This window comes from Callorhinus ursinus, unplaced genomic scaffold, assembly GCF_003265705.2.
Source record: "Callorhinus ursinus isolate GAN/ISIS: 27379988/994484 unplaced genomic scaffold, GSC_fseal_2.0 scaffold23, whole genome shotgun sequence".
NCBI lineage: Eukaryota > Metazoa > Chordata > Mammalia > Carnivora > Otariidae > Callorhinus > Callorhinus ursinus.
Window position 1 is genome coordinate 25,534,123 of NW_027397085.1, and position 20,748 is coordinate 25,554,870.

General features: G+C 42.0%; 1 protein-coding gene across 15 annotated transcripts in view; it reads right to left on the bottom strand.

Annotated features, from left to right (window-relative positions):
• ARHGAP26 (Rho GTPase activating protein 26) overlaps positions 1 to 20,748 on the bottom strand; it is a 451,561-nt gene that overhangs the window by 204,585 nt on the left and 226,228 nt on the right. For all 15 annotated transcript variants that reach the window (XR_012382106.1, XR_012382105.1, XM_073905517.1 and 12 more), the window contains exon 12: positions 10,383 to 10,419. Coding sequence is in view for 13 of the 15 variants with exons in the window: in XM_073905517.1 (XP_073761618.1) it covers positions 10,383 to 10,419 (37 nt within the window). In the remaining 2 variants the exon portion in view is untranslated. The remainder of the gene's footprint in view (positions 1 to 10,382; positions 10,420 to 20,748) is intronic.

Genomic DNA, 20,748 nt, shown 5'->3' on the forward strand with positions numbered 1-20,748 from the left:
GAGGGGAAAGGAGAAAGCAAAAGGGCCCAGAGGAGTGGGGGTGGTGGGCTGGAAGGAATTCAGGTAAGGTAGAGAGCCAGTGCTTGTCTCCTATCAGGCCTGGCCTGGAAGGTGTGGATGGAAAGCTGAAGGGGAAGGTGTACTCAGCTGACTGCCTCATGGGCCAGCACTCAGGAGGTCAGGCCGCCATACCCACTAATGCTGCCCATCCTTCTCAGGTTTAAAAAGGGAAATGTTCTATTTATAAGCCACCGACCAGTGGAGACCTGGCAGCCACTGGATGGCTCTGATCCCACAAGGATCCTGGTTACCAGTGGCTGCCTTTTCCTGCCTCTCAACTGTGGGTGTTCTAAGAGCAAAAGGCCGAAGGTGACTGGAAGCAAAAGGAAAAAGAAAATCCTCTCTTCTGTCCTCTGCTGCTTTCATGAGAATGTTGGACTTTTAGTAATGTCTGATGGCTTTAAACCCTTTTCAAAATAGTGACCCATATGATCCCATGAAACCTTCCCCTACTATCTTTAAGACTAAATCTCTTTTTCTGTTTTACAGATCAAGGGTAGCTGAGGCCCAGAGATGAAGGGAATGTATAAATCAGAGGCAGAACAACAAGCAAGGTAATGGTGCTCTCCCAGCTCCTCTACTGGTCAAGAAAAGCCTGGATACAGCACGATCAGGGAATGTGACTGAATGATGGCCTAGAGAAGGATGGATATGTGTAATAGGAACCAAGCAGCTTTGGTTGTGTTGTCCAATGCCTGCAGAAGGGCAGTGGGCCATGTTACAGTTCTGTGCCTGGGAAGCTGCAGCATCACGGACACACACACACTGCCTCTCAGCATCTTGCAGAGCATGTGAGGAGCCACTGATAGTTCTAACGAGGAGGCTCACTGAGAAGCAATATGGGATGGCCCCTCAATAGCAAAGAGCCAAGAAGGTTAGGTGTTGATGAAAGGCCTTCCAGCTCCAGTGTGTTGGTCACATAATGACAGGATGGCAAAACAGAGGAAAGACTTCATACATATCGAGAAGTGGAGGAAGGAAGTGGGGAGTAACCTTGGCAATCAAGCAGACTCTGGTTTGAACGTCAGCTCCACTAGTTCTTGACTATGCTACCTGGACTTCTTTTTTTTTTAATATTTTTTATTAATTTATTTGACACAGAACGAGAGAGAGAGAGACAGAGAGCAAGCACAAGCAGGGGGAACGGCAGGCAGGGGAGAAGCAGGCTCCCTGCTCAGCAGGGAGCCCGATGTGGGGCTCGATCCCAGAACCCTGGGATCACGACCTGAGCCGAAGGCAGCTGCTTAACTGACTGAGTCACCCAGGCGCCCCCTACCTGGACTTCTTAAAGACTAACGCTCATTTATGAACTTGGTTGTTGTGAACAGCATTTCCACTAATGTCAACCATGGACATACCACTTTCATGCTGCCCGTCATAACTTTATTCCATCTTAAATAGCTTAATACAAGGGTAAGTTTTTTAAAAAGTAGTCTAAGGGGACACCTGGGTGGTTCAGTCAGTTAAGCGTCCAACTCTTAATTCTGGCTCAGGTAATAACCTCAGGGCCACGGGATCAAGCCCCACATTGGTCTCTGTGCTCAGCATGGTGTCAGCTTGAGATTCTCTCCTTCTCCCTCTGCCCTTACCCCCACTTGTGCTCTCAGTCTCTCTCTCAAGTAACTAAATAAAATCTTAAAAAAAAAACGTAGTCTAAGAAATGACAAACTCCTAGAGTCTGTGGGCCAGATTTGCCATTGCCTGATTTATAAATAAAGTTTTATTAGCAAACACGCATTTGTTTTCGTATTGTCTACAGCTGCTTTCACACTACAATATTGAGAGTTAAATAATACTGCAAAACTGAATATACTTACCATCTGGCTCTACTGAAAAGGAGGACCACTGTGCTAAGCAATAACATTTAGAAAACCAGGGGGTTTACATGTTCATGTGTTTTTCCCCTAATACACATGAAAATAAATATATAAATCTAAATGGTAATTTAAAATGTGTCTGGTACGACCTAAAACGATCTGAGATCCCACTAGTAGTGTGCGTACCCCACTTTGAGAAATGTAGCCATGAGGATTTAACGAACTAACACTCATATGGCACCAAGCCTGAAAACAGCAGGGGTGTCAGCTGCCACTCTTCGTTCTCCTCCCTGCTTCCCTCAGGAACACTTCTGCCAATCCAGTGAGCTTCCCCCTTCTTATACAACAGACTAATTGGCATAACCAGAGAGAGGAGATAAGAGAGAAGGATAAGAACCAATAGTAATGAGGCATCTATTAAATAATATGCCAGACACTTTGCTAAACTTCAGTCATCACAGCAACTTCATGAGACAGGTGTTGGTATTTATCTCCCATTCTACAGAAAAGGCAATGCAAGCTTAGAGAGGTCCCGCACTGACCTGTGCCACAGCCAGTGCGCCAGCATGCTAATCCACACCACTCCCACAGTACCTCCACTGAAACAGCTCTCTCCAATCCACATGGTGGGATCTACCCACAGGAAATTATCTGAGGTATGTGCAAACACTGAGGTAGAAGCATGCTCAGGCTGACACTACTCATAACAGCAAAAATCTGCAGAGGACATCCAAGTCCGAAGACAGGAAATAGTTCAACAAATTTGGACATAATCCTATAATCCTATTAAACAACCACTGAAATGGCATTTATAAACAATTTTTATGATGTGGGAAAATGCTTGCAAATTATTTAAAGCAGGATACAGAAAGTATATTCAGTATAATGCCAAGGGAATCAAAATACATGTTGACATTGACAAAATCCATATAAGACATCATGAAAAAAAGACAAGAAAGAATTATCTCTGGGGTGGTATTAGAGATGATTTATATTGAATTTCTGAGAACTATTACTATATTTCCTTCATATTTTATAATGAATTCATATTATTTTTCTGGTAAGCAAAAATACCTTTTTTTCCAGCTGCTTAGGGGATTCAGGGTTTCCTACCATGTCCCAGTGTAAATGACCACCTGAGTGAGCTCTTGAGCATTACACAAACCCAAAGGATTCTTTTCAAAGTACCAGATTAAAAACAAACTGGAAGAAAAGACGGAATTGACATCTGGAAGCAGAGGAAGTGCTAGATTTCCTTCTTCTGGGGAAAGAGGGAAGGTAGAAAGGTCCCATTTTTTTTTTAAGTCTTGCTAGCCTAGCTGGAAGCCCATTCTGAGATCACTCTCCAACCAACTGACTCCGGGCATTTTGTCCACACGGCAGGTACATGTGCAGATAGCATGACGATTACACGCACCGCCGCACGTGATGGGCCATTTGGCCGTTGTCTCCACATGGTCTGAACCTCAAAAGTAGACCATATACTCCTTGGAGGGGTCCTTCCCCCTCTGCACTCACACTGTCCCAAGCCACGGGCACTTCAGAACTTTGAGAGGTATTCACTGAATGCAGAGCTACAGGAAGGCTGGACTCCTGCTGGGAAACCAGGGAAGCGTCAGAGTAGGGAGCACACAGGAACCCATCGATAAAGGGCGAGAAGCACCGCCATCAACTGCAAAGTCCTCTTTTGAGGACTTTTTCTTTCTGCAGAAAAGCCAGATGGTTGGTATGGAGCTGAGTGCGAAGTGCACGAGAAGGCATGTCTGGAGCAACCTGGCCATAGACCTTTGAAATAATCCGATTAACCTATGGAGTTTGAGTGAATATTCACATCAGGAAAGTGGCACTGTGGAGGCAAGGAGAACAAGCTCAGGGTCTGGCTCAGTCTGTCAGCCTTCAAACAGCTGAGAAGCAGTGGGATAGCAGCATTTCTGTAAACAAGCTAATCTCTTTAGAGCTAAGTAGGCAGTGACATTTATTATTTAAAAACTTCTAACTTGGAAGAGATCAGCTCACATTAGAAAAGCCTGCCCTTCCCTCACTCTCTTGCACTGGACTGGAGTTTCCTCTCTGACAAGTTCTCGCCTCTCTAACCATCCCTCAGGTGAGACTATAGGACAACAGCAGCCTTGGCAGAGAAAAGGCCACTTCCTGGCTTCTTCTCCTGATTCCTCCGGGAGCTCATTTCAAAGGATAATAAACCCATTCTCACAAAGCCTCTGGGGAGGAAATCTCACAGCCGCAGTCAAGGGCAGGACAAGCAAGAGGACCCGGAGACTGAGGAGACATGCACTGAGGTGGCACAGGGGGATGCAGAGAGCGGGGTGGGAGCAGGGGTTCTTGCCCAGTGCAGAGTCCTGTTCCTCCCCATGAGAAAGGGGAAAAACCCATGACAGCCATCAGTCTGGTTATTGGCACTGGGGTGTGATGAGCAAAGCAGCTTAGGGAACAACAAACCATACTTCCTTCCTCTCTAGTATTCTTACTCGCATCTTCTCCCTCCCTTTCTCTAGCAGGCAAAAATTTGGACAACTAGAGAAAACTCAGTATCACTGACGTATATTACTGACATTCTATGAACAAACCCAGGGCAAGTCCCTGATGGCAGCAGGATCCCCGGTAAGAGGCCCATATAATTGGCAAAAATAGCAGACTGGTTTTTGAAGTTAGTATTTGAGGATTAACTTAACCAAGAATGCCCAAGACCTCTAGGCAGAAAACTAAAACTGACAAAGGACACAGGCAATCTAAATAAAAGGAAAGACATTCCAAACTTTTAGAGATGAGTTAATATTATAAAAGTGTCAATTTTCTCTGAATTAATCTATAAATTCAATACAATTCTAAAGGAAAGTTTTAAGTTTTTGAAGAACTTATAAAACTTATGTTAGAATTTACACACAAGGCTAGAGGTCCACAGGCAGCTAAGTCAAACCTTAAAAAGTAGAGTACCAGACATGGAAGACTTTTCTCAAAGACATCACGTGAAAAGCAGAGAGGTATTACCACCAGAAAAAACAGACCAAGAACTTAAAGAACTCAGACAAAGAGCTCAGCTCCACAAACCTAATATACAATAAAGCTGGCCCCATAAGTCAAAAGCAGAAAGGCTGACATTTGTGGGAAAGCTGACTCTTCATGTGGATAACAGTAAAACTGGATCTTCATGAAACACCGTATATGATAGTAGGTACCAGTTGGATTAAAATCCTCAACATGGAAGACAGAATCATGAAGCCAGTGAAACAAAATACAGCTGCACATCTTTGTGACATGGGTCAGAAAGGCCTTCTTTAAAATACAACTTGAAAACCATAAACCAGAAGATGAAAATTAAAAAAAAAAAAAGTACTTCAATATATAAGAGGGCTTTACATTCAAGTAAGAATATCATACATAATTTTAATAGATGACAAGATGGGAAAATGTATTTAAATGTCTACAGCTAACAAGGGATGAATATCCAAAATAGAGAAGAGGGGTGCCTGGGTGGCTCAGTCAGTTAAGCGTCTGCCTTCAGCTCAGGTCATGATCCCAGGGTCCTAGGATTGAGCCCCGCATTGGGCTCCCTGCTCAGCGGGAAGCCTGCTTCTCCCTCTCCCACTCCCCCTGCTTGTGTTCCCTCTCTCGCTGTGTCTCTCCCTGTCAAATAAATAAATAAAATCTTAAAAAAAATAAAATAAAATAAAGAAGAAACTTTACAAATCAATAAGAAAAAAGGGGCAAATGGAAGAGAACTATGAGCAAAGAACATGAACAGTCGGTCAAAAGAAGGGGAAACCCAGTCAAAAGGCATATGAAGAGATGCTCAAACACTAATTATCAGACAGATGCAAATCAAAACAATAATGAGCTATCATATTTATATGATTGACAAAAAATTAGAAAGCTGAATAAAGGAAAATTTGGCAGAAATGAAGAAACCCTCGTGTAGGGCTGGTGGGACTGTGGATGGGCCACTCCAGAGAACTACTCCCTCAAACTAAGTATACTCACACCTTTTGACCAGCCAACAATTCTCCTCATGGGTGTATCCCAAAGAAATTCTCACACAGGGAGATGTGCGAGCTGTACGAAGATGTTCACTGTGGTGCTGTTAGTGCTCATGAGGAGCTGGATGCACAAGGAGATAGAGTATGTAGCTCTGTAAAAACAGATACAGATATGTATCTGTACTGTATCTGTATATATGTATATATATATGTATCTGTATATATGTATCTGTATATGTCTGTGGTGTATGACAATATACCACAGACAGCGGACAGAAGCCACAGTCTAGAAGCAGACAGAGGAATAGGGATGGCTCCCAATGCAATGCTGAGGGAGCAAAGAAAGAGAACAAGACATACCATCACGGTAGATAAAAGACACAATATTGCTCAAAAATACACTTTAGTGTACACATTAAAATGGTGGTTTATATAGAAGGAAAGAAATAAGAGCTGGGAAAAGAATTCAAAGTGAAGAAATCAAGAAATGAATCAATGAATCAATGAAGGGAGGGGCCTCTGATGATCCCATGCGACAAATTGGGTAGTATGATTCAGTCAAGCCCTCTACACGTGAGATCCAAACAGAGGCTGGAGAAGAAGACAGGAAAAAGGCTCTGCAAAGAAATTTGTGTTTGTTTCTCTGCTGCCATCCTCTCCTTGACAACTGGGCCGTTTGGAAAATACCAGCAGCTGACGCGCATTATTTACGGTGCTGTCTGATACCCCACAGGCACTGTATGCCCTGAGAGGAGCTTCAAAATCAAAGCAACAAATTCAGAAGTTTCCCCAAAGGAATTTCCTTTTCCTACCTGCCCCTTCAGAACACTCTGGCTCTGGGATAAAATGGGGGCATTCAGACGCCCATGACAACATTTTCTAGAAAGGAAAAACCTAGACATTTAGAATTTGGATACTCAAGGCAAAAAAGCAATGCCAAACTCTGAAATTCCTGTTAGACTGACATCCCTCAAAAACAGTTTTGATGGTGGTATAAGCAGAGGGTTGCAGAACAATCAGACCCTGGACAACAGTACCACCTGTGGTGGCAGATGAGCCCCAGGGCGGGTGTAGAGGGAAAATGAAAATTACTTCAATCCACAGACATGGAAAGTCCAACCACGTCAGAAGTGAAAGGGAGCTAAGGCATTATACGATGTGAAAATGGGGTCTCAATGCCAGAGGAGGTGAGAGACGATCAATCCAGAACCCTACTCTGGTTTTGCCAGCTTGGAAACAGAAGATATTTTGGAATAATACTTTAAAAAATTGTTTCTATCCAAAGCACTCCTGGAAAAATGGCCAATATGTTTTAACCCATCATTTTTCTCTCCGGCTTATTAAATGAAAGGGTAAGCAATTGAAAAATCATTCGACACTCCAGGAAGCCAGCTCTCTGAGAATAATGGGATGCCAAAAGCAAACTGTTCCAAGGGTCTGTGTTCTCCAAAATGGAACTTTTTCTATTGCTCTTTTTTGGGGAGGCAGAATATCCTTGTGGTTAACAAGAGCCTCTAGGGTTAGACAGAATTCAGATTACATTGTGCTGCGTTAGTTTACTAACCTCAATTTCCTAATATACAAAGTAGATCAAAAGTACCTATCTCACACAGTGTTTCAAGTATTAACTAAGCTCATATGCATAAAACATCCTTAAACATCGTAAGTGGTGGATAATTGCTATCTATTAACAGCTAAGATTTTTAAATACATACTCACTGCCTGAGGGTTCTAGAGGGGAGGGGGGTGGGGGGATGGGTTAGCCTGGTGATGGGTATTAAAGAGGGCCCGTATTGAATGGAGCACTGGGTGTTATATGCAAACAATGAACCATGGAAGACTACATCAAAAACTAATGATGTAATGTATGGTGATTAACATAATAAAATTAAATTAAAAAATATATACTCACTGCAGACAATGCAAAGCATGGAGAAGTATTTAAAACAGAGAAGGTCAGTCCCTCCCAATAATCTACACTCTATCCACATTATAATTTCATAATCAAGGTCTTTCCAGACTTTTTTCTATCAATATATCTAGAGAAGTCAAATATTTTATTAAGAACATTGCTCTGTAACCTGATTTTTTTTAAACCTCAATTAACAATATACCGTGTGGGGCGCCTGGGTGTCTCAGTCAAGTGTCTGCCTTAGGCTCAGGTCATGATCCTAGCGTCCTGGGATTAAGCCCCACATCAGGCTCCCTGCTCTGTGGGGAGCGTGCTTCTCCCTCTGCCTGCCACTCCCCCTGCTTGTGCTCTCTCTCTCTCTGTCAAATTAAAAACAACAACAAAACCCCCAAAACAACAACAAGAACAAACCAATATACTGAGGGCACCATTCCCACAAATATACTTAGATCACTCTTGTTCTTTTTAAAGACTACACAGTACCTTGATATTTTTAAAGATTTTATTTCTTTATTTATTTGAGAGAGAAAGAAAGAGAGGGAGAAAGAGAAAGAGAGAACGTGAGCAGGGAGGAGCAGGAGAGGGAGAATCTCAAGAGGACTCTGCACTAAGCATGGAGACCAACACAGGGCTCGATCCCAGGACCCTGAGATCATGACCTGAACCTAAACCAAGAGGCACCCCATATCTTGATATTTTTAATCAACTTCCTTTTGCACATCTAATTGTCTCCCCTTGTTATTATTACCAATGCTCCAGTGTACTTCTTTGTTGCACAAATATTTTTTGTACTCTGGTCTATTTCTTTAGGACAAATCACTGGTTCAAAGGATATTGGCTTCCAATACATATTCCTCAAAGGCCCTACAGAATGGTATAACCAGATGGCATGCCCACCCGGAGAATCAGGGTCATCTTTCAAATCTACTGGCACTTATCTCAAGCAGAGAGGAGAAGGTTTATCACAAGTCACAAGCAAACTTCTCGTTGGTAGTCACTCATATGCATCTCATTCCCCAGAGTTCTCGGGTCATTCATTATAGAACAGTGTGTCCCAGGTTGGGGCATGGCATGGGCATGTTTTTTAAGTCTGCTTGGCCATCTGTCCTCTCTTGTTCTGGTGGGTTCCCTGATTTCCCACTGGAAAACTACCCTGATCCCATTTTATGCAATACTCTTAAAACTCTCAGTAACAGTATGCTGTTTTCCCCTGAGTCAGCCTAAGCTAGACCAACCTGTTGTTATCTTCCTGGGAATCTGAATTTTCAGAAGAGTGAGGCAGATACTAAAAAACAGTTCAGAGCTTCATCATCCTGCAGATATTATTCAGAAGACCCTTTCTTATTGGTTCCTGGGGCTCCAGAGCTGGTGTGTTTTCAAGCCTGGCTCTTCAGCTCTTCCTACCTTACTGTGAGTTACTCAGTAGCCTTCCATATTCCTTCATTTTCATTACTGTGGTTTTTGCTATTGTTATTTTAGAATAAGTTAGCCAGAATTGATTTCAGGTACACTAAAACAATCCCACCTGGGGATACCGGGGGAGGGGGGGAATTTTCCCTTATTCAATTCTTGAAGGAAAAAGAAAAAACTTTTTCCCTCTTCTAAAGTCCTCTTAACCTACCAATAGCAACCATACCAAATTACTTAATATTTTTTATAAAACTCCTGGTCAAAATCTGTATTTTGGAAAGAATGAAAGGAAAATCTCTGTCCTTTAATGAATTTAACACACACAAAAATACCTCATCCTTTTGTCCACATGGAGAAGCACTGCTTTACTGATTTTTTGACATCACTGGAATTAATGGGAGGGCTCTTTGAATGTTTCTCCAAGTGGGTTTTACAAAGCCAATTCGAAGCAAGGGGAAAGGATTTCCTTTGCACTCTTATAAGCAACCTGGAAGGAACTGGTTCATACTCCTATGCACCAAGGACATCATCAGCCCTGACATTAGCAGTAGCTTTTCATTTTAATCCCATCATCTTTACAAGGTTACAGGTGCCCTTGGAAATTATGATTAATCAGAGTGCTCAGAGCCAGCAGCAGGGGAAATATGCTGTATATTCTACAGAGGCTGCCCAGGGTCATTCCCATTGAGGAGGAATATTATTACAGACTTCACCATCTCCACTCTTTCTTCTCCAAAAAGGTAACAAAGAACACAGTTACTAAGCAATCCCTAAAATAGTTGTTGCCTATCCAGTCCTTTGAACAAGACTGTGTAGGAGGCAATTCTGGCTTTCTCCTAGGACAAGGTTCTTGGGAAGCTGCACAGTACTCGACTGAGTGGCTTTTAAGTGGTTAGTGGAGCTACATTCTCAAGACCTAGGGTTAACTGAGATAATATACTTGAAAATGCTTTGTCAAGTGTGAAGGGTTATATATCGCAAGGTGTCATTACAGCCTTGCCTGTCAGGCTCACTAAAATGTCCTGGAGTCACTGACATGGTAAGTCAGGATGGAAGCAATGGACTACACCAGGGAAATGGGGCAGACCCAACATGCCCACAGCACCCCCTGGTGGTTATTCCCCAGAGTAGCAACTTTTAAAGCTCAATCCCAACCCCAGCTGTAGAAAATTATCCAAAGGACATACTTACTTCCTTCACTCTGACTGTCTTTGTTCGAATTGTAGACCTAGAAAACAGAAATAAACATTTACTTGTGTGAATTTTCTACCACACTACAGGTTCAATGAATAAGATCATTACCTGCCCCCTTTCCCTAATTTATGCTATAAAATGGAAGGCAATTTCTGGCCCCCAAACATGAATCCTCTCTAAAATTATCTACTTCCCAGTATTTACTTCATCAAGTATGTATACATCAGAATCACCTATGGATACATTCTCAAGTATTCTCAAGTATGTATACATCAGAATCACCTATGGAACTTTACTCTAAAAAAAGATCATATTCTTTAAAAACAAAACTTATGTGTATATTTAAATTAAAAAGAAGAAAAGTTTTAAATAGTTACAATCATTAAGCATTTACTGTGCACCAAGCAACATGCTGAGCAATCCACATGAATGATCTCAAATTATCTACACAACAATTCTATTGAGTAGGAACCCATCACTGCATTACAGATGGAGAATCTGAGACTTAGAGAGGTTAACTAAGGTCTCACAGCTAGTAAATGGCAAAGTCAGGACAAAGATACATTATAAACTGCTAAGTGTTAACACTGGGGTGTGGAACCAATACTTTATATGGTTTTGAAATTTGAAAGTTGTAAGGAAAATTCGTTACTTTTACAATGTAAATCCCTTAAATTATTTACAGAAATCATAAAAGGGGAAGTGCTCCAATAGAGAAAAAGAGAAAATACCCCAATATAAAACACACAATGACATACTGCAAGAGTCGGCAAGCTTCTTCTGTGAAGAGCTAGACAGTAAATATTTTAGGCTTTGTGGGCCAAGAAACAAAATCAGTATTACGCAGATACTTGTTTAACAAGAGAGAAAATGAATTTCCACAAATTTTTGGTTGATAAAATTTAAAACACAGTAATTTTTTGAAATACAGGTATAATATTCCTCACAGTAAAAATCCCTTTTAGAGTTCCAAGGGTCTCTTTTCAGAGATGCTTGGCTCAGTTCCTCTAGAAGTTAAGTAAGTGGTTCTCAACCAAGAGTGGCCATCAGAATCCTGTGGAATCTCTCTTCCAAGGAGTATAATTTTTTGAAATGCAGATCTACCAATCAAAAGAATGGGGTTTTATTTGTTTGTTGGTTTTACATAAGGAGGATAACATTTGGCTTAATTAGGGTTCCAAGTCAGTATTTCCTATCAAATCAATTGCAGATGTTCATCTACAAATGCCAGGTTATACAAAAACCAGGTGGTGTGCTGGATTTGGTCTATAGGGCAGTTTGCCAATCCCTAATATGGTGACATTAGTAAGTAAGATAAACCCTCTGTTATAAAGGGAAAAAAATCATAGTTTTCCAAATCTCTCTTTGGTGATTATTATTCTTTATATATGAAAATGCATAGGGTAAAGCTGGCTATCATAAGTATGTATGTATGTATGTATGTATGAACATATGTACAAAGCTGGCCGTCATAAGTATGTATGTATGAACATATGTACATATGTATGTATGTATCCATTGATCTACCTACCTACCTACCTACCTACCTACCTATCTATTCCAAGTGATTCTGATGGCTACTCTTGGCTGAGAACCACTTATTTAACCCCTAGAGGGGTCAGAGCCAAGCATCTCTAAAAAAGAGTCATGAAACCCTAAAAGGGATTTCTACCTGCTAGCAAGTGTGGGTTGGAATGGCTGGTCAAGAGCTTTCCAACCTAGCCCTTCAGTTGCCTTGAGTCATTGGGTAAGGCTCTCACCCTGTCTGGGCCTCTACTGCCTCATCTGTAAATTGAAGGAGTTGGCCAAGAGGGTTTTGAATGATCAAACTCTAAGAAGGACAAATCACTCCATTTTATTATTATTGATTTCCTAAAGAACCACTATTTGAAAGTCAGGAGGATGAGGATTAGAGAAAAGGGTTTCTGTACTTGGGGCAAAGGCATCAGTTTTTATGCTTAAAAGTTCTAGAGATGAGGGGTCAAAAGACTGTGATCCTGGCACAGCGTTTTGGAAGGAGGAAGACCAGTGCAACTGGCAATCAGTACATAGTAGAGAAGGGAGGAAGACGAAAATGTGGCAGAGAGGCAGCAACGCAATCCTGCAGGATGTTGTGACCTGTGAGTGAAACAGGTAGCCTCGTAATAGCTAGGACCAGCAACCCATGGTGAATGGTGTTCACTAACCTTGGAAACTGCGTGAGCCAAGTGCAAGGGAAGAGACCCTACTTTGTCAAGAATTTTTTTTTCAGCATCCCTGACCAATTCATTCCATTAAATTTAAACATTCTGAGAGAAACTTGCTCCTGTTTATAAATGGCAAAATCTAGAAAGAAAAACGAAATGCAAGACTTTTAACTCTTCTTTATTAGGAGGAGAATTTGCACCAAAGTACTTTCCTTCAAGGTTTCCTGGGTCTCAGGAAGTGCTTGCCTGCAACACCCAAGCATTCCCCAAATCGGAGAGGCATGATCAATGAGCCAAAGGTGCCAGAAACATGTGCTGCCCAATCCTTTAAGGCCAGGCCATTCATCTCTGCTAGTTTGGTAAATGAGCCAAAGAGAATGAGTTTTGAAATAAAGCTAACAAACCATGCCCTCCAGAACTGTGTGACTACATGGCCCAACAAGGAAGGCCCAGGATGGGGGAGCAGCCTCACCACCACACAGGCCAGATGGCAGCATGGTAATAGGACTAAGTGGGAATGGCTTTGTTTAACTTTACCAAGTACCACACACATCACTGAATCCTTTTAACCACGTTATGGCATAAGTACTAGCACTGTTCCCATTTTGCAGATGTGAAACCTGAGGCCCAGAGAGGTTACACAGTTTGTCCAAGGACAGAGAGCCAGTGAGAAACTTCCTATTCTATCTTGCCTCCACAGGGAGGTTACAATACTCTTTAACTTTTCCAAGCAGTAGCAAATGCGCATTACTACCAAGCAAAACCAGTAGTCTATAGTCTATATATACCTCCCTCCCATACCAGCAGAAGCCAAGGGCATGCAATTCACCCTTGAAAAATGGTCAGTCTGTTCTGGAGAAATCTGTATTATTATTATTATTCAAGTGTAACTAACATACATTGTTATATTAGTTTCAGGGGAAATCTTCTACAGATCTCATGGTGGCCCACTAGTATAACACTGAAGTACAGAGGCGAGGTCAACTACCTGAAATAAAGTGTCTTTGGCCATGGCTTCTGTCTTATGACTGATTAGCCGAATTATCTCAGGTTTACAAGCTTTCAAGTAAGCTTCTCAAGAGCCTTTGTCTCAAAAGGATAGAACATAACTCTCCTGGATTAATTCAAGGAGACACGAGTCACTAAACAGTCCCTGTATTACGGCTCCTGTGAAGACTAATTCAGTTAATACGCTTTCTCCCGTCACTTACCATCTCTAAACCTTAATCATGCCACCTGTAAAATGAGGATATTAACATTCCCTACCTCTTAAGGGTGTGTGAAAATTGAGTAAGATAAAAAATATAAAACATTTAATGCAAAGCAGAGAACACCAGTTCCATGTCCCACTTAGAGTTCCATAAAGATAAAATTTCACCACCATCATTTTCATCCTCCTCGTTAATTCTCTTCACTTATCCCCTCTGGGGTAAAAGGCTAAGGATGGGAATGTAGGTTGAGGGATCCGGTAACACAGGGCTCATGAGCATTTTAATTTAACCAACTGAAACTGATTAAGGGACTAAGGGCAAGGAAGAGAAAGAACCATCCAAAGTCAACTTAGAGAGCAATGGGTTCTCAATTTTTTTTTTTAAAACAGCAGTCAAAAACAAAAGTAACCACCTACTGCCAACCACTTGTTCAACCACTTTTTCACCAATTATGTGCCACGCACCATACGAGGCATTGAGATGAATTATTTTATTTCATCCTGAAGCCTTAGAGGGTAGTAGCACTGCCTCTACTTCACGGCACTATGTAGCTTAAATAACTTCCCAAAGTTTACAAAACTAACAAATGGCAGAGTGCTCTAGACTAGCTGTGCTCAACCACAACTTCATGCAATTTCCCCACTCAGTCCCACTTTCTAGGGGAGAAAAAAAAAACACCTTGGCAATTAACAAAGAACTCAAAAGAAGCTAAGCAGTAATTAAAGTGGCAACAATGCAACCATTATGTAAGAACAAAATTTCCATCCAATTTAAACATAACAGTAATTCCACAAACTTCCAATTAATACAAACATAGCAGTAATTGAAAACCACAACCAGCTTGAGACACTTCAGGATGCCCAAAAAACATCCTTCCCTGAAACTCTGAGCACATATAGAGAACTAGTCAGCATTGCCAAGGACTGTGGGGCAGACAGATTTCCTAGTAGAGCACCACATTCGAATTCTTGTCAAACTCTATTAACAGGCTAAATTTAGAAACTTTAAGTGACACTCCTGAGAGGTTACAAGTAAGACAACCTGGGTCTGTGGAATGCCACTCAATAGTGGACATGCTTTTTTAGATCAAGGAGGGACCCTCTTGTCACAGTGGGCCACAAGCTACACTTGGGAAAGCTTTGAGAAGGAACTGTCTGAATCTTAAGCACGGAGAGATAAAACCAATTTGAATACCTTGCAATAAAGAAGGATGTGTCTAGGGGCCAGAGCTCTGGGAGCTAGGTATTGGCTCCTCCTCTTCCCATTAGGAGTGTGCCTCTCATCACAGCCTGATGCGCAGGAGAAAACAGAAGTAAAATGGCTGCCACTGCTTTTCTCTTTTTCACCTAGCAACCCCCCCTCCCTTCTGCTCGCCCTTTCCACTGCTACCAGTTTCGCATTTGCTGGCTTAGAGGGGCTCTCTTGAAAGTCAAGTCGATGTAAATGTATCTGATGGCTCTTTCTGATGACTTATTTTTGAACAAAGGTGAAAACCTTGCTCTTGCACCCTCCAGAATTACTCAGAAAGAGGGCTCAGTGACTAGAATATAGCAGGCCACTCAATAAGTATTGACTGGATGAAGTTTTTGAGTAGAAGAATAAAGGAGAGACTGAATTTTTTTTTTCTTTTTAAATCACCATGTTGGGGTTTTTTTTTTCTCCCCCTAAAGGGGGGAGAAAAATTTTTTATTTATTTATTTGACACAGAGAGTGTGAGCGAGAGAGAGCAAAGTAGGCAGAGGCAGAGGGAGAAGCAGGCTCTCTGCTGAGCAGGAACCAGATGCAGGGCTCTATCACAGGACCGTGGGATCATGACCTGAGCCGAAGGCAGATGCTCAACCGACTGAGCCACCCAGGTGCCCCCCCCCCCATGTTGGGGTTGATGAAGACAATGCACTGATGCACTAACCAGATAGGAAAGGTAAGCAGATCTATCATTGCTGAGCGACTATATGTCATTCTTCCAAATATCTGGAATGCTCCAGGAATCTCTACATTAGAGAAGAATGAAAATGTACAATTTAGGCCTTGTTACGAGACAATATAAAGCAGATTTACATTATTTGGCTTAACTCAAGGCTGTCAAGACTCAAAAGGGCGTCACCAGGAAGTTGTGAAATCCGAACCAAAGAAGGGGTTACTATACCTCATGCTACTGAGTCTCCCCTCCCCTATACAAAAGAGGCACCGCAGACTCAGGCAGTCTTGGAAAATGGCCCAGCAAAGAGTGACCAAATGGCTGTGCTCCTGAAGCCAACTGAAGAGAGAATCTGACGGCTGCTCAAGCCTTCTTGCATACCAACACACCAGCATACTAGTGAATACAAACAACTACTTGCTGTTCAACATGATTATGACAATGATGACAGAAAAATACACTTTCTTTCCCATTTGTTCAAGCATTTCCGGCTGGTTTGTACCTAAGGATATAAAGGGCTTATGTCTTGTATAATTCCTCAATAATACTGGGGGAAAACAAAGTGCTCTAGACACCTGCTACTTCTACCCTCTTAGCATTCACGTTCCACATGGACACCATCCTCATTCTCCCTGGGGAGTCACCATAACCAACTTATCAATTCTATCACTATCATATTCCTTAAATCTATTCCTCATCCCCATTTCTTCTTCTACTGCCCTCAGCCAGATTTGAACCACTTGTTGGCACCCTGGCATTGGCCTTCTACCTGGTCTTGCTGGCTCTGCTGTCTTTCCACTGAAGAAAAACCATCAGGAGATCACAATACTAGTCTTCAAATACTCAAAGGGCTGTCATGTGGAAGAATGGCAAGACTTACTATTCCGAACAGAGATGAAAGTCAGGGTGGTGTCCTAGGATGGCAGATTTCAGAGGGATACAAATAACTGACAGTTAAGAGCTCTTCATAGTCCAGGAAAGCAGAGAAACTGGCTGAATGTCATTCTGACACATAAGACTAAGCTCCATTTCATCTAGAAGGTGGCCCTGGGCATTCCTGGGCTGACAAATGCAACTTCATTTGAGGTTTAATTATTGTGACCCTATCCTCTCCCCTGTACAAGACTTCAGTGGATTCCAGGATGGGGGAAATGGCCTAGCGTCAGGTGAAGCAGGGTGGTAGACAGAGTAGTGATGTGGCCCTGGAGAGTTGGTGTTAAAGCCTGGTTCTACCACATTTTAGCTATGCGCCTTCACGTGGCAATTTAACATTTCTGAGTATGTTTTCTTTTTTTAAAGATTTTATTTTTATTTATTTATTTATTTGAGAGAGAGAGAAAGCAGGGAGAGGGAGAGAGAATCTCTAACAGACTCCCTGCAGAGCATGGAGGCTGACACGGGGCTCAATCTCACAACCCTGAGATCATGACCTGAACCAAAACCAAGAGTCGGACGCTTAACTGACTGAGCCACCCAAGCATCCTCTGAGTACGTTTTCTTATTATAAAGTAGAGCTAAGTAATATACTTCGAGGTGGTCTTAGAAGAACTAAAATAGCCTCACAGCACCTGCAAGTACTCAAAAATGCTATTTCCCTGTCTGCTGCCTCCACAAAGATGTTCTAACTGACTTCATGGCTGCAGACCCCCTATTGCTTTGGCCTCTCACTGCTCTGACAGTCTGTCCTATACAGTTTAATACTTCAAAATACAATTTCCCATTTTCCATTATTTCTAATCTGCAAATAAATTCCTTATGACCAGTTCTGTCTTACATTTCTACCAGGGGTCTCCCTGGCATCTAACACAACGCTAGGCATATGGTTAGTGTGTAAGAAGTTGCTCCTGATTGAGGGACAAAGGAGCTTAAGACAAAGGATGAACCTTCTTTCAGTCATTCTCAGTGGGTCGGAAGTGGACCCTAAGGACCGTGATGAGGAAATTATCCTTAGAGTGAGGCTTTCATATTTTGAGTGTCGCTGACACTTAACGCACTTCCTGTGAGAAATTTCAATTTAAGATCATAGAATTTTAAGGCAAGAAACTGGTTGTCACGGGGCATGTAGGTGGTCAGTCACAACCAGAGATGCAGCCAAGGGGTGGGCCAGCTATTGTAACTTGTTTCTGGTCCTGCTAGATTTTAAACATGAGTGCAATGTTTCTGGAGTTACTAACACTGACTGCTGTACATGCTCCTCCCCCACAGCCCTGTGATTTGCCTGTTATATAAACACTGTTGCCATAGTTATAATTCAGGAAGCTTTGTTGTTTGACCTCAAGAAAAATTCAACCTCAAATCAGGGTAACACTGACTCTCTAGACCCACAATAGACCATCAGAGTGTAAGACCTGCCAAATTCCTTCAAGCTTCTAGAAGGAACTACTGTATTTTGGGTAACAAGCAAGCAACAAGAAGAGGAAACGCTGCAACATTATGCAATTTCCTTGCATTTCATATTCAGAAATCCTGAAAACCCCTATAAGCAACTTCCCTAGCTTTCAACCCAAGATCAGAGTCACAGCCAATATAAACAAACCTGTACGCAAAAGAGGAAAAATGAAATCTAAGTAATGTCCAAGTAAGAAGAGTATTTGAGGAAAATTTTAAGGGCAACAGAAAAAACCACAAGCTCACTTGATAGCAAATGTACTACATTAAGTAGATGGTATATGAGCTGACACGTATGTAGGATGTGGTCAGATCAGAGTGCGAGGAGTCTTCTGGCTTTAGCATTTCCTGGCTTCACACCGACGTAACATTAAAAAGTGGGTATGAACCCACTAGCCCATCACCATGATGCTTCTACCACCCCATTCGTCAGACAAAAATTGTAATTTTAAACAGAGAAAGTCTTTCTGTGTTCCTCTGCCCCCTCCCCCCACCAACACCCCCTCCATGTCTTTGGAAATAGTGGCACAGCTCCATCAGAAGAGGGAACCTTGTTCTTTTGTGCTTTGGAAAACTGCAAATGAGAAATTCTTTGGTACAGTACACATGATTCCAAAGTTGGAGCTTGTGAGGTTCTGCTACTAGAGCAGGGCCCTGCCCAGGAGAAAGGACAGCCAGACAGTGAGTCACTGCACAAAATTCACTCCTTTCAACTTCCAGTCCCTTCATCCCTGCAATGCCTCTCCCAGAGGCAGGAGGGAAATTTATCCAACACAGGCACAGGTGACTTCTTTCCCTACAGACAACTGGTAGGTCAGAGTACTGCATTTCTAGATAGATGACTCAAAGCCGAGTTTCCCCGGATACAGGTCCTACCCTAAATCTAGGAATAAACCTGATGTCAACCCAGCATATGCAGCAAGAGGTTCTGGGAATATTCGCTTTGATTTTTTTGCTCTGAACTGGTAGGGAGGGGATCCCTAGCTCTTTGACATGAGGAATCTCTGTTTTCCTGAAACACCCAAGGAGCAGAATAGGGTTTACAAACTGTATTTTAGATTCTAGAATCCTTTCTGGTTCTACAAAGGTTAAAAAGTTATTAGACGGAGCCCTTTCTTATCTCCAGACAGTGTCAAAGGAGGAGGTTTATCAAGATACCACACTATTTCCCACACAATGATTGGAGTAAAGGGTAAGGTTGGGACGATCAGAGCCCCTGCACATGAAGATTTGTCTTTTGGTTACCTACAGTGTTCATTCACTTGTCATTAGGTACCCTGCTCTCCTTCCAAGGGTCTACACCTCTCCATCACAAGCAGAGGTCAGTCCACTTCTGACTCCGGAGGTAGACAGATAGTATGACTTAGGCCAGGTTGGCCAGAGCAGCATATTCACTCCCTACTCTCAACATTTACTTTGAAACATTTTCAAACTTACAGGAAAAAAGTGACGGTGAATACATACACATACAACCCATCATTCCCATCCTACTGTTGTTAGTATTTTACTACATTTGCCTGATCATGTAACCAGCCATCTCTCGGTATCAGCCACCTATCCAACTTATTTTTTGATAAATTACTGCAGACATCAACACTTCCCATCTAAGCACTTGAGTACGCTTATCATTTATTAAAGTTTAATACTGGTTTATCAGCCTTAATTTTTAAGGTAAAAGCTACCTACAATGAAATGCACAATTTTTTTTTAATTTATTTACGTATTTTAGAGAAAGAGCATGAGCAGGAGGGGCAGAGAGAATCCCAAGCAGACCCTATGCTGAATGTGGAACCTGACTCAGGACTCAATCTCATGACCTGAGATCACCACCAGAGCAGAAACCAAGAGTCAGATGCTTAACCAAATGAGGGACCCAGATGCCACTGGTGGGGGGTGGGGGTGGGAGGGGTTGTTATTGAACAAGAAGCTGCCAACCTCTTTTCCAAAATCATTGTTTTATACTCCCACAAATAATGTCTGAGTGCTCTGGTTGCTCACATACTCACAAACACATGGTGCTAGCAGTCTTAATTTTAGCCTTTCTGGTGGGTATGTAATACTATTTCACCATGGTTTTAATTTACATTTCCCTGATGATTAATAATGTTGAGTACTTTTTCATGAGCTTACTGGACTTTCTCAATCTTCTTTTGTGAGATGTCTCTCCAAGACTTTCACCCATCTTTTAGTGCAGCTCTTCTTTTTGTTACTAAGTTTTATGAGCTCTCTATACATTCTGGATATGTCAGATGTATGTTTTGCAAACAGTTTCTCCCATTCTGTGGTTTGCCAATGGACTTCCTCAATGGTATCTTTTTTTTCCTATTTATTTATTTATTTTTGATGTAGTGTTCCATGATTCTTTGTTTGCATATAACACCCAGTGCTCCATTCAATATATGCCCTCTTTAATACCCATCACCAGGCTAACCCATCCCCCCAACCCCTCCCCTGAGTTTGTTTCTCATAGTCCATAGTCTCTCATGGTTCATCTCCCCCTCCGACTTCTCCCCCTTCAGTTTTCCCTTCCTACTATCTTCTTTTTCTTTCTTAACATATAATGTATTATTTGTTTCAGAGGTACAGGTCTGTGATTCATCAGTCTTGCACAATTCACAGCGCTCACCATAGCACATACCCTCCCCAATGTCTATTACCCA